Source organism: Aspergillus foveolatus, assembly GCF_047715535.1.
Source record: "Aspergillus foveolatus strain CBS 279.81 unplaced genomic scaffold BDW70scaffold_17, whole genome shotgun sequence".
Classification (NCBI taxonomy): Eukaryota; Fungi; Ascomycota; class Eurotiomycetes; order Eurotiales; family Aspergillaceae; genus Aspergillus; species Aspergillus foveolatus.
This window is the reverse complement of record NW_027396081.1, coordinates 472,145-485,852: the sequence shown is the minus strand read 5'-3', so window position 1 is coordinate 485,852 and position 13,708 is coordinate 472,145. Positions and strand designations below refer to the sequence as shown.

The following is a 13,708-nucleotide window of genomic DNA, read 5'->3' as shown; positions in this document are numbered from 1 at the left end:
ACTATTTTACACGTTCGTTTCTTAATCCTCAACCATATTCCTGTGGACGGACTAGTCATTCAAAGTTATTAGAAGATATCACATATTCACCAGGGCCATCTTCGTGTTTCATCCTACCGAGGTTATGCCTACCTATGGTACATAGTGATGTCGGAGAAGTTTGAAGGGTAAGTACCGCTATGGCTTTTTGGTTCCAGGGGCTAGGGTGAGCGACTTGAGATCCATCGAATGCGTGAAGTATCAATATTATTGACAAGACATTGAATAATTCTTGATTGGATCAGACTACCCATATTCGGGGTCGTTTGAACCAAACCGTGGTTAGAACACCACGGCTACCACCCGTCGACAGGATAAAGGGGGAACGAGTGACGACATAGCTAACATACCCCGCCTGTATCTTTAGGCACAAACGCTCCAAGAGTGCTTTGGCATTGGCGATTTTGCATCGCGACAAGTCAAAGGACAATCACGAAGAGGTCGGCAGTCGCGAGAACGGCTCTCCCGACTCTGCCCCGTCGTCTCCAGTGAAAGTGAACAACAATAGCAGCCTGTCCGTCTCCGCTACCTCGACACATCGCAGCCCCAGCTTACGAAGATCGCGCCAAGAGACAAGCCCGCCCGCCATGTCTGCAGATTCATCATCAGACCCTGCTGCTCTAGGTCGTGAAGGCGACATTATCGAAAAGCTTCCCTCCCTTACCGCGGTGGATGTGACTCTCAATCAGTCTGTCAGGACGTTTCGACTTTTTGAGATACTGCGCAGCGGTGATACGACCGCCATCTCTAGAGCTATTAAAGAGAGCAGGGATCCGGATGGTGTAAACGGCCTGTCGGGGACAACGATCCTCCATCTAGCGGTCCAATGCGCGGAACCCCAAGTGGTGGAGTATGTACTGTCAGCTGGCAACGATATTGACATTAATGCGCGCGACCGAGAGGGCAATACACCCCTTCACCTTGCTGCCCAGCTTGGCCGCGGGCCTGTTGTTCGCGAGCTACTGAATCGACCTGAGATTAACGACTCAATCGTCAATTACCGTGGACAAACGGCGCTGGAAGCTTCGCGTGCACCTGAAATTTTCCAGCAGCTGCAGCTTGCTCGATCGCTTTTCATAGACAGCAAGACGCAAGAGATTCAGTCGTTAATCGCCAAAGGCGAATATGATAAACTGGAGAAGTTATTGGAGGAACCCCGTGTCGAGGGTATTCTGGATGTCAATGCTCTGGACCTTGTCACTGACCCCGTTACCCTCCACTCAGGCGGCACCCTCCTCCATGAGGGCGCTAGGAAGAAAGACACAAGACTTATACAAATTCTCTTAATGCACGGAGCTGATCCTTTCCGTCGCGACAAGAAGGGAAAGCTGCCACAGGATGTGACGAAGGATGATAGGACTCGAGCCATAGTCAAGAAATCCCCTGCTGCCGTCATAGCCCAGCGGGGTATACAAGAGAAGGCTATTCTCGGGACCAGTTCTGGCCAAGGCGTGTCTGGACGACCTGGAGCCGGTGAGGCCTCCTTTGCGGGCAAAGACTCCAGGGAGATGAAAGGCTACCTGAAGAAATGGACGAACTATACTAGTGGTTACAAACTGCGTTGGTTTGTCCTCGAGGACGGTGTATTGAGTTATTATAAACATCAAGGTAAGCTGTTGGACTGGACGCTGCTCTAAGCAACGTTTCTATTTAAATGACTCAAGACTAATTAGCATAGATGACACCGGCTCCGCTTGCCGTGGTGCGATCAACATGAAAATCGCAAGACTTAACATGGACTCACAAGACAAAACTCGGTTTGAGATATACGGCAAATCATCAGTCAAATATCATCTTAAAGCGAATCATGTTGTGGAGGCGAAGCGATGGTTCTGGACGCTTAATAACGCCATTCAATATGCGAAAGATGAGGCCAAGGAGGAGGAAAAGCGCCAGACAAAGCATGCGGAAGCACTTCGCCAGGCGAAACTTGACCAGGCCGAGGGTAGACCAAGCGAAAACCCATCCGAATCTCCTAGTTTCAGATCCAGAGGGCCCTTATCTCTCGGTGTCCCGAGTACCAGTAACACGAAACTGAGCACATACACATCACGCACCACTCTCGACGGTGTGCCGGCTGACGATGACGGCTCATTGTACGGCTCTCTAGAACAGGGACCCTCCCAGAGTGACATTAACAGGGTTGCCAGCCATGTTACAATCGCTCCTGATCTGGAGGGGGATGATGATGATTATGGCGATTATGCTTCGAGCCGCGAAACACCACCAACCGACAAAGATGCTATGAACATCACGGCACAGTCTGTAAAGCTTCAACTCGATATACTTGCTAATGTTGCATCATCTTTACAGAAGACAGACCAATCCACGGCACTTTCGGACCAAGCTGTCGCCCAAGCGCTAACTGCATACGAGGAGGCTGTAAGCAGCCTTAAAGATCTAGTGCAGAATCTTCTGAAGATTTCTCGGGATCGCGACTCATACTGGCAATATCGACTGAATCGGGAAGCACATTTACGTAAGATGTGGGAAGAGAGCATGGCACGCATCGCTCAGGAGCATGAAGAGTTGCAGTCTAAAATGGGCGAGTCCGAGGAGAAGAGGCGTCGTACGAAACGAGCTCTTAAAGAAGCACTAGAGAATACACCAAACAGTATTAGTCGAACGGCGGTCAAGGCTGCTTCTGTCGAAGCGGGACTCGACGGCGAAGAAGACTTGTCGCCACGACCTCCACAGATCGTCGAGGCCGCCTCACATATCGAGGAACAGAAATCTCGACGACCACAGCTACACCGCAAGAAGTCTGCCTTATCGAACATCAGCAGTCTTTATGACTCCGAATCTGATAACGACGATGAAGATGAATTTTTTGATGCGATCGATGCTGGAGAGATCGAGGTCGTGGATCGCACTGCTCCCGACATTCATGAAGACGAAGAGACGACTCCCGACGAAGACAAGCTTCGTGCCGTGAGACGGTCCGAAATTGCGCCATCGTTCAAAGGATATGAAGAACCCATCAGGGAGAGGCTCAAAATGGATTACGACAATCGGCCTAAGATTTCGCTCTGGGTAAGTACTCTGGGATAAACGTACTCTCTACGTAAATATCCAAGACTAACACTCAGTAGGGCATTTTGAAATCTATGATTGGAAAAGATATGACAAAGATGACTCTCCCTGTCTCTTTCAACGAGCCGACGTCACTTCTCCAGCGCGTGGCCGAAGATCTGGAGTATACGGATCTTCTCGACATTGCTGCCGACCGGACTGATTCAATGGAGCGATTGGTGTATGTCGCCGCGTATGCTGCAAGTGAATACGCTTCCACAATCGGACGTGTTGCCAAACCATTCAACCCCCTATTAGGTGAAACTTTTGAATATGTTAGGCCAGATAAGGGCTATCGGTTCTTCGTTGAGCAAGTTAGCCACCACCCACCGATTGGGGTAGCCCTGGCTGAATCGCCAAAGTGGGACTACTGGGTATGTTCCGCCTGCCATATATCAGTTTAAGAATATGTGTCGTTAGCTAACCGTGGTAGGGGGAATCATCTCTCAAGTCCAAATTCTACGGCAAGTCTTTCGACATCAATCTCCTGGGAACGTGGTTCTTGAAGCTTCGTCCTGTATCAGGAGGCGAAGAGCTCTACACTTGGAAGAAGGTTACGTCCTCAGTTATTGGCATCATCACTGGCAATCCTACTGTTGATAACTATGGTCTGATGGAGATTAAGAATTGGACCACTGGTGAGATATGCTATCTGGATTTCAAGCCCAGAGGCTGGAAAGCGTCCTCAGCATATCAGGTGACAGGCAAGGTTGTTGATAAGGAGGGCTCGCCTAGGTGGAGTATTGGTGGCCGATGGAATGATAAGATCTATGCCCGTCATACCCCCGGGTTCGAAGCGACAGTTTCTGGACCTGAGCAGAAAGCACAATTGGTCTGGCAGGCTCATCCCCGTCCGACTGGAATTCCGTTCAACCTGACGCCATTCGTCATAACCCTAAATGCGCTTACTGACAGCCTTCGACCGCAACTGCCACCCACGGATACCCGCCTTCGTCCCGATCAACGCGCGATGGAGGAAGGCGAATACGACTTTGCCGCTACCGAGAAACATAGGGTCGAAGAAAAGCAGCGTGCTAAGCGAAGGGAAAGGGAAGCTAATGGTGAGGAGTATAAGCCAAAATGGTTCAGCAAAGCCAAGTGTCCAATCACGGGCGAAGAATACTGGGCTCACACCGGTGATTACTGGGGTTGTAGGGCTAGGCAAGATTGGAGCAAGTGCGAAGATATCTTCTGATAGTACAATTCAGCTATATTTTTATAATACTATCAGTATATACAAGCTTCTGAACCCGTCTGTGCGAGCTGCTGCTACCAGGTGTTTCTTTACCGGATAAATACCTACCTTGGCTTGTCGGCAAGCCGGTTAAATTCAAGCGCCTAATGAAGAAGATTCCCTGCGCAAACCCCGCAGCCCCGCCAGTGGACAGAACTGTGGCAGCTCCAGCAACCTGACTGCTCGATTGACCCATTGTCCTGTGGGCCATAGCGGGGAGTATCTGGTCCCATGACCCCCTTCTTTGAGATTATTTTCTGATGGACTTCAGATTGATAACTGACAATCCACGCCATGGTATAAATTCCGGCCATTCTCTTCGCCTAAGCATGCTTTTGTCATTTATTTAATACTCCATCCACACAATGAGCTCACAGACCTCAACAGATCAGGTATGTGCTAAATCCAATTGGGTTGACTTGTATAAACTGATACAAGTAGAACCTCTCCTTCGTCCTCGAAGGCATTCATCGGGTCAAATTCGAGGATCGCCCCATCCCAAAGCTCAAAAGCCCTCATGATGTCATCGTGAACGTCAAATACACAGGCATCTGCGGCAGCGATGTATGTACATGACCACAAACGACCGGGACAATTGGGCTAACACACCAGGTTCACTACTGGGATCACGGAGCTATTGGGCAATTTGTAGTCAAGGAGCCCATGGTCCTCGGCCATGAATCTTCCGGAATAGTCACACAAATTGGATCGGCCGTCACTAGTCTAAAAGTGGGCGACCACGTCGCAATGGAGCCTGGTATTCCCTGCCGTCGGTGCGAGCCCTGCAAAGCGGGCAAGTACAACCTCTGTGAGAAAATGGCTTTTGCCGCAACCCCGCCGTATGACGGTACTTTGGCCAAGTACTACACGCTGCCCGAAGACTTCTGTTACAAACTGCCCAAGTCGATCAGCCTGCCCGAGGGCGCACTCATGGAGCCCCTGGGAGTCGCCGTACACATAGTGAGACAAGCCAATGTTACTCCGGGTCAAACCGTTGTGGTCTTTGGAGCTGGTCCAGTAGGTCTATTGTGCTGTGCGGTGGCCAAAGCGTTCGGTGCGATCAGAATCATAGCCGTTGATATCCAAAAGCCAAGATTGGATTTTGCAAAAAAATTTGCCGCAACAGCCACATTTGAGCCGTCGAAGGCCCCCGCGACCGAAAACGCTACCCGCATGATTGCGGAGAATGACCTTGGGAGGGGTGCTGATGTCGCGATTGACGCTTCGGGCGTTGAGCCGTCAGTTCACACGGGTATCCATGTTCTCCGGCCCGGTGGTACCTATGTACAAGGTGGCATGGGTCGGAGTGAGATGAATTTCCCCATCATGGCGGCTTGCACTAAGGAACTGAATATCAAGGGAAGCTTTCGATATGGTAGTGGTGACTATAAGCTGGCAGTACAACTCTTGGCTTCTGGGCAGATCAACGTTAAGGAATTGATTACCGGCATTGTCAAATTCGAAGACGCCGAGCAAGCGTTTAAGGACGTTAAGGCTGGAAAAGGCATTAAGACGCTTATTGCCGGCCCTGGCGCCGCATAGGCGCTTGATGCCGGATATATAGTGAATCCGATATTACCATTTTCAATTTACTAATTTACACTATATGATTTACATACTAAGCTTTAAATGTCGCCTCATATCTATGAACTCATTAGCCATCAGCAGCCTTGAATAGGACAAAGATCATACCTCTTCCCTCTGAACGCCCACAAACCCCAGTTGCCACAAGAAATGTCATGTGGGTCAAGGTCATTAAGATCCCACCGCAGACTACGGAAGATATTCTCACCGGGCTCGAGTAGAATGTCAAATTCGCCGGCACACTTCTCACGCACCCAGTTGATATCTCTCTCCATATCCCACTGTGTATAGCCAGTGGTGATGATTGGAACCTTGGTCTCCAGCAGCAGAGGCAACGTTTCCTCCCACTCGTGGGAGCTGGCAGGGTGTCCAAGACCGGGGTGGAAGAGCACAATGCAGTCCAGGTAGGGGTCGAAAGGCTGAAAGTATTGTGCCTTATACATCGTGTGGAAATAATCCACATATGTTGTGATTTTCATCTGACCACCTAGTCTGTCTTCAACGATTCCTCCGAAAGGGTTCTCAGGTGTGCGCTCGGGGAGGGGAAACTCCTCGTCGCGGTTCGCCATGCTCTCAGGGCCGATGAAGATGAGATGGATGAGAGACCGTGGGAAAATGTGGCTTAGTTGAAGCCACACATCGCGAGGTAGAGACGATTCAGCGCGCGCTCCTAGGATAAAGATCCGCACAGGAGGTGCTTTTACTCGCAGACCTTGGATATCGACGCCCTCTCCGGTCCTAGGCGGGTGTAGAGAGTACCGAAGGGCTAACAGTTATTAGCGGTGTCAAACATTAGTACCAAAAAGCTTACCGCTCACACTCTTGAGACCCTCGGTTGTAAGTCTCTGATTTTTTCGGATGCTGTAAGGGCTCAGCTCATGCAATACACTTCCGATTGTGAGGGGGTATGTCAGCATCCGCGTCACCTGCCGCATACTCCGGTCATCATTAATCGCATCAAACTCTCTCGTGTAAAGAAAAGTATCCCAGTTCGTCATGTTTATGACGAAGTTCTCATCCTGCAGGCCGGGCATTGCAAACTCCGGGAAAAACCGCCCGGAGCGCAGATCATGGTCGTCCTCGTTGATCTGCCTAAGAGTCTCGCAAACTTCTAAGTGGGCTTCGAAATCATCCATCCAATGCCCCTCAGAGCAGTAGATCGGGATACCACAATCGGGACACTCAAAATGCGAATGAGCCGGGGGGAGGCTGGCATTCGTAGGGCTTTTGCGCGATTCTGGATCGTGCGGGGATACAGGTACTCGGGTCTGCTGGTGACTGGGATGAGGACAGAAAGCGTTCTGTCTAATGAAGGCCGCACGTTGACGGATTTCAGGCGACGGAGACTGGGAGAAGTCATGGAATAGGTTATTCGGTTTCAAGAGAGCGCGGGAATTGGGGCCGTTTGATGTCGCGGATGTCGCTTTCTGGATTATCGGTGTAGCCGCAGGTAATGAGGCTAGTTTTGGCGCCAGCAAGTATCTTGGCGACCTGCGAGATTCCAGTCCACGCGTCAAGGCTGCGGACGACCCATATACCCGTTTCGAACTAACAGCATAAGGCGTTCGTAGAGACAATCTGGAAGAGAGAACGCCTCTTCGTAAAGCCTGCAGGCAGCGGCCACAGGTAAATTCGGCTGTCATTTCGTCGGTTCAAAGTATGGCTCTGAGTAGGGAATCGTATGAGGTGCTGGCTGGCACATTATTTCGCCGAAGCGCAGGAGTCGAATTCACGTGATTGAAGCTAGCTCCGCATACTATACCCGCTTAAGCCCGCAGTGTACTCTGCTGCTCGCCGCCGAACTAGTCGGTCATTGAACTTCGGGTTACCCTACGAAATCACGCACAATCCTTATAAACGGCGGAGAGTCTATAAACCGCACGAGAACCCCTCCATGGTACGACTTACCGCCATGCGGCTCTCCCGGCCGATACTGCGTGTATCGCAACAACCCAGTCGAATGCACTTGCTACATCAGCGGAGAAATATCCAGACTTCAAGGCAATACCATTATGCGGACGAGAAGCCGCAGCCATTCAAAAATCAATTGTACGAAAGTACGCAGCAGCGGTTGCGGCGTGAGCGCGCAGAGCAGGAGCGGTATGCACAATACCAGACTCAGTCGCAGGGTGGTCGCTATGCAGCTATGATGTTCGGTATGTCGGCACACATATGAAAGTCGTATGCTGACTTCACTAGCACTGATATTCTTTACGACTGGAGCATACTGGCTAGGATCAACGAGACCTGCTGGGCTCCCGAAGACGTCCACAACAAAATTATATGAACTAGAACCTCCGCGGCACGATGTTTCACCGTCAAACCTGCAAGCCGCGTGGGCGGATTTCGTTGAGATTATAGGAAAGGAGAATGTCTCTACGGAGCATGCAGACCTAATATCGCATGCAGGCTCCGACTGGTCCTCCTATAAGACGAAGGAAGGCGAAAAACCGTTCCTTGTTCTCTACCCGTCAAGTACGGAGGAAGTTTCTCGTATCATGAAGGTTTGCCATCAACGCCTCATCCCGGTGACGCCGTACTCGGGCGGAACAAGTCTAGAGGGGCACTTTGCTCCCACGAGAGGCGGGGTGTGCATTGATTTCCGTCGTATGGATCGCATTCTGGCATTACACAAAAGTGATCTGGATGTTGTAGTGCAACCCGCACTTGGCTGGGAGGAACTGAATGAAACGTTGGCTGGGGAGGGTCTTTTTTTCCCTCCGGATCCTGGCCCTGGCGCCATGATAGGTGGCATGGTGGGCACCGGCTGTTCGGGAACAAATGCCTATAAGTACGGAACTATGCGAGACTGGGTTCTCTCGCTGACCGTTGTTCTTGCGGACGGGACGATCATCAAGACGAAGCAGCGTCCGCGAAAATCGAGCGCCGGCTACGATCTGACGCGTTTGTTCATTGGTAGCGAGGGCACGCTAGGGCTGGTCACAGAAGCCACATTGAAGCTAACAGTTAAGCCCAAGAGCCAGAGTGTTGCTGTTGCAAGCTTTCCTTCAGTCCATAGCGCAGCCCTCTGTGTCACTCGGGTCGTGGAGGAAGGAATCCCTGTTGCAGGCGTCGAGATTCTGGATGATGTGCAAATGAAATGCATCAATGCCAGCGGAACCACATCCAGGCAATGGAAGGAAGCACCCACAATCTTCTTCAAGTTCGCCGGGACACCAAACGGCGTCAAAGAGCAAATCGGGTTAGTTCAAAAGCTCGCATCTTCAACCCAGGCTAAAAGCTTCGAATTTGCGCGAGGCGATGAGGAGATGCGCTCCCTCTGGAGTGCTCGCAAAGAGGCTCTCTGGAGTGTTATGGCTATGAGACGAGGTCCAGAGGACCACGTATGGACGACCGATGTGGCAGTTCCTATGAGCAGGCTTCCTGACATTATTGAAGCCACAAAGCAAGACATGACGCAAAGTGGGCTACTGGCTGGCATTTGTGGCCACGTCGGGGACGGAAATTTCCATGGTAAGTTAACCATAAAAACCCAGGACAGTGCTGACCTGGTTAGCAATCATTTTGTGGAATGATGCGGAGAGGCAGACCGCAGAGGGTGTTGTCCACCGCATGGTAAAGCGAGCTGTTGAGATGGAAGGCACTGTGACGGGGGAACATGGTGTTGGCCTAATAAAACGAGACTACCTTCCGCATGAACTGGGGGAATCAACGGTGGACGCTATGCGACGGGTAAGCTGCTTTCCTCTTTGACAACCATGGTTGCTAATGCTTTTCGTACAGCTTAAACTGGCTCTGGATCCCCTTCGCCTTCTCAATTGTGACAAGGTTATCCGAGTTGAGCAACCAAAGCCAGGGAAGGTTAAGGAATGGTAGAGTTTGATAGATTCCTGGCACATTATTCGCTACAGCAATTCATAAGCAGCTTTCTAAATACATAAGCAGTTTCAGACTCTGCGATCAGTACCCGTAACTCCTGTCCTCATCACCACGCTGGCCGTATTCGCCTTGCGAATATTCGCCGTAGTTCTGCCGTCTGTAGCCGTCTTGTGAAGGGTATTCATGCCGAGAGCCGTAGTCATCGCGAGATCCATATCCACCTTGAAGTTGAGATCCTTGGCGTTCGTATTCTTGAGGTTCGTATTCACCTTTGGAAGTGTATCCATACTCATCATGACGGACGTAGCCAGTAGAACCATAATCACCGCGCGAGCCATATCCATCGCCTGATGCACCATATTGACCACGAGATTCGCCATACCCGCGAGAGCCATACTCATCGCGAGCGTCATATCCACCACCTGATGCACCATATTGACCATGAGATTCACCATAGCCGCGAGCGCCATACTCATCGCGAGCGCCATGACTGCGTCCAGAACCATAACCACTGCGCAAGCCATATTCACTAGCCGGGCCACCATACTCTCGTTGTGAATCCACATACCCGGAAGGAAACTCCCTTGTCGTTTGTTAGCCCATTGCATACGGTACTATTCAGTACCCGGGGGGGGGGGAGACCTACTGTCTAGGCATGCTGTCCTGGAAGTGTCCGGTCTGGGTCACAGTATTATACCCAGAACTCGATTCAGTATACTCCGCTCTGTATCCGCCACGCTCGGTATATTCCTCAGAAGTTTGATGAACGTACTGGCGCTGTCCATCGTCATACCGATGTTCACGTCGTGTATACTGGTATTCGTGCTCGCTTCGCTCATTCTCAGAGTCACTGCTACGTTCATTTGAACGGGAACGGGAACGTTCATGGCTTCGATGCTTGCTAGAGCGTCTGCGATGGTGCTTGTGCCGCTTGTGTTCATCATCGGAACGCTTGCTGTCCTTGGGTGATCCAAAATGCTCTCGGCTATGATCCTTACGATGTTGATGCTCATCTTTCTCATTCGAGTCCCGGCGGCGTCTAGTCGAGTAATGATGTTCTTCATTTTGTTCTTCATCTCGAGGCCCATGTTTTTGGTAACTGTGTTCTTCGCCCGATTTTCCTCCAGACTCGTTGAGCAACATCGAGCTGACGCCACTTACAAGCCCGCCCACAAGGCCACCCAGAGCCCCTCCACCAGCAGCTTCTGAAGCTATTTTCTCGATGTGACCGAATTCGGGCCTCCTTCCTTGACTGGAACTCTGCGCGCCCTTGTGTAGGCTAAGTGGTTTTCCACAGCCATGTCCAGAATCGTGCACGCCCTCTTTGTGGTTCCTGCCCTCCCGTACACCTTCGCGGGAAAGCTGCTCACGGAGACTGCGAATCTCACGTTCCGATTTCTCTTCCCACCACTTTTGCACGGTCTCAAACATGATTCGACGGATTTCTCTGGCGCCATCTCTTCCACCACGTCGCAAGGCCGGGTGGTGGAAGACACCGGAAACAATTCTATCCAGGGTTGGTTCGATGTCAGCCTCTTCATTATCCCATAGCTCCATCAGCTGCGGCACTGTCCATTTGACAATTTGGGAAGCGACACGACCGGCCGGTTCATTAAGAATATTTGAAAAGTGATCTTTGGAGAGCATCGAATGAGTGGGGTTGCTGCACGAGTCATCGTTAAAGACCACATGTTGCTGATCCCTGCTGCTCTGGATGACTTCGGATGATCCAGTCTGTAGCTCAGCTTTCACCTGCTGAAGGATGGGCAGGATGTAAGGTGCAAGAATTGAGAAAACAGCAATGGTTATCTGTTCCTGCACTTGTTCAATTAGCTCCGGTAAGACCGGGATCTTCTCAATAGCCTCATTGATAGACTTGAGCAATTCATCGTGCCACTCCAGAACGGGATAGATCTTTTTTTGGACGTCGTCGAGGTATTTAGCCCACTCTTCTGGTTCGCGAGGAGAAACATGTCTGTCTTGCTTCTTTGCGTCCTCTGACTCGGCCTTGAGCTCATCCATCCTGCTCACTTTTTCGTCGCTGTTCCCAATAAACCCTTCAGGGATTTTGTCGAGTAGATTCTGAAGGAAACTATCAGACGGCGAGCCGTTCTGGGATTCATTGATAGCGCCCTCCAACTCTTGGATCTCGGACTGCGTTGCCTTGTCCGATATCTCACCGAGCACCGAGTGGAAAAAGTCCACCCCGCCAAAGGTGCCAGTCACAATGGGATAAACCGGATCTGACACCCCTTCGATCTCGATCTTAGTATCACGGCCGACATGCGGAAATACCTCCGATTCACCAAGTTCTATGAGACTTAGCTCGACATAATTGGAGTGGGCCGCATAATCTTCCAGGCAATGCAAACCGGTGCCAAGTAGACGGAGAGCTTCATGCAGATCTTCGTCATTCCTAGACCTCGCGTATCTCCGGCCCAGTTGAACGCATTGGCCGAATAGTCGTCGTACAAGGGCAGCCGAGGTTGCAATATTCATGCGCTCATTCGCTATGTAGTTTTTGAGGCCTGCGGAAATTAATTAGCTAAATTCAGAGAAGTAGAAAATGCAGCTCACCTGTCTTGGGATCAACAGCCAGTTCACGCTCCTCATCAACCGGGCCCCTGAGGCGCCGGTCATAGTCGCGGGCGTCTTCGCCTTCAGCGTAACCAAGAGGATTATCAATATGTTCAGTGGGCTGATAGCACCCCAAACGCTCTGTTGTGACTTCAAACTCCTTCGTACCATATCTAAACATTCAGTAAAATCCTTGGAGACATTGTGGTATTCATACCCAAAACTCAGAAAACCGAGAACCCATAAGAGGATTCGAATAGCCTCGGCGCTAACATATTTTACAGTTCCAACGTCTACGGCCTGGCTGTAATCCCGCAGCCAGTTTCCGAAATAAACTCGCTGCACATCAAGTTTGCTGAACTTCCGGCCTCCAGCAGCGCGGGCCAAAAACAAGCCTAGAAGAGCATCTTCGATGTCTCCATGACGCCAGTTCTGGCCTTCTATCTTGGAGATTGACGCGATATTCCCAGCTCCGAAGGCGTGGGCTCCTCCAGACAAGGAAACGATAACGAAAAGAAGAAGGCACAGCTTCTGAAAAGAGACACCCATAACTTCTGGCTCGCAGACGGCAAATATCTGGCTTTACGCGGTTGAAGATGAAAAATCAGCAAGACAGACGGAAAAGTAGTATGATGGGAGAAAGTTCAGGGAGACAAGTTGACGAAGCTGAAACATGGCGGGGGATTCAGCTGCCCCGCCATCAGGTGCACAACGCTACGATCATAACTACAAGGGTAATGATGAGCATCCCGGCCTCGGTACTGCTTCTTGTCACTAATGTTTGCCTGCTAGATTTCGTGAGGATTACGAAGACCGCAAAACTACGTCGCGACTTACATAATTAAATGCCTAGAAGCAATCGAGGATCAGGACGAAATACTCAGGTGGTGGCTGACCAGCACCTTACCGCTGCACACCAATCTTCCACAAAAATATCTCCTTCCAAAATAGATTATGAAAGAAAAAAAATCCCCAAAACTTTGAGCTATGTCGACAGTCAGTAGGGGATACCTTCACAAGACTATTTTCCAGATTAATGATGCCTCGTGAATGAGAAGAATAAGAATGGTGAAGCATCTACTCAGTGCTATTTGGTGTAGATATTTTTGTTGGACTGGCCATCACTGATGTTTCCGGTTTGAGTGTTCTGGAGAATCCACAAAGTCATTGTGAGACCCAGAATTACACAGGTACGGTGGAGTTCAGTAGCTGGTAAGGTGACTAGACTAGTACATAGTAGTAGTACATAGTCGGGCCACCACCTGGACAGCCTCCGAAGGCCCGGTTTGCAGGTACTGATGCGTAACGACGTCGGGACTCATGGAGTGACAGGTAGGTAGACAATTCTAGAACTATGCCGAC

The 13,708-nt window shown here is 50.6% G+C and overlaps 5 protein-coding genes across 5 annotated transcripts; 3 read left to right on the top strand and 2 right to left on the bottom strand.

Annotated features, from left to right (window-relative positions):
• BDW70DRAFT_134302 (Oxysterol-binding protein-domain-containing protein) lies at positions 1-4,325 on the top strand. The gene is made up of 5 exons (XM_073736479.1): positions 1-167; positions 407-1,647; positions 1,718-3,072; positions 3,132-3,485; positions 3,545-4,325. The coding sequence occupies exons 1-5, from the start codon at positions 148-150 to the stop codon at positions 4,304-4,306; spliced, it is 3,732 nt and encodes a 1,243-aa protein (XP_073597187.1). The 5' UTR covers positions 1-147; the 3' UTR covers positions 4,307-4,325.
• Positions 4,326-4,491: 166 nt separating this feature from the next.
• Positions 4,492-5,926, top strand: BDW70DRAFT_134300 (NAD(P)-dependent alcohol dehydrogenase). Its single transcript, XM_073736478.1, has 3 exons — positions 4,492-4,737; positions 4,787-4,909; positions 4,958-5,926. Exons 1-3 carry the CDS (start codon positions 4,711-4,713, stop codon positions 5,885-5,887), a joined length of 1,080 nt encoding a protein of 359 aa, XP_073597186.1. The 5' UTR covers positions 4,492-4,710; the 3' UTR covers positions 5,888-5,926.
• Positions 5,927-7,600, bottom strand: BDW70DRAFT_134298 (putative mRNA processing protein (Mss51)). Its single transcript, XM_073736477.1, has 3 exons — positions 6,741-7,600; positions 6,038-6,695; positions 5,927-5,988 (listed from the first exon to the last, which is right to left on the bottom strand). Exons 1-3 carry the CDS (start codon positions 7,570-7,572, stop codon positions 5,964-5,966), a joined length of 1,515 nt encoding a protein of 504 aa, XP_073597185.1. The 5' UTR covers positions 7,573-7,600; the 3' UTR covers positions 5,927-5,963.
• A 23-nt stretch (positions 7,601-7,623) lies between these two features.
• On the top strand, positions 7,624-9,851 carry BDW70DRAFT_134296 (FAD-binding oxidoreductase). The gene is made up of 4 exons (XM_073736476.1): positions 7,624-8,085; positions 8,129-9,403; positions 9,447-9,622; positions 9,674-9,851. The coding sequence occupies exons 1-4, from the start codon at positions 7,824-7,826 to the stop codon at positions 9,764-9,766; spliced, it is 1,806 nt and encodes a 601-aa protein (XP_073597184.1). The 5' UTR covers positions 7,624-7,823; the 3' UTR covers positions 9,767-9,851.
• Positions 9,852-13,003, bottom strand: BDW70DRAFT_134294 (Het-C domain-containing protein). The gene is made up of 3 exons (XM_073736475.1): positions 12,564-13,003; positions 12,347-12,519; positions 9,852-12,297 (listed from the first exon to the last, which is right to left on the bottom strand). Exons 1-3 carry the CDS (start codon positions 12,893-12,895, stop codon positions 10,412-10,414), a joined length of 2,391 nt encoding a protein of 796 aa, XP_073597183.1. The 5' UTR covers positions 12,896-13,003; the 3' UTR covers positions 9,852-10,411.
• Positions 13,004-13,708: the final 705 nt, after the last annotated feature.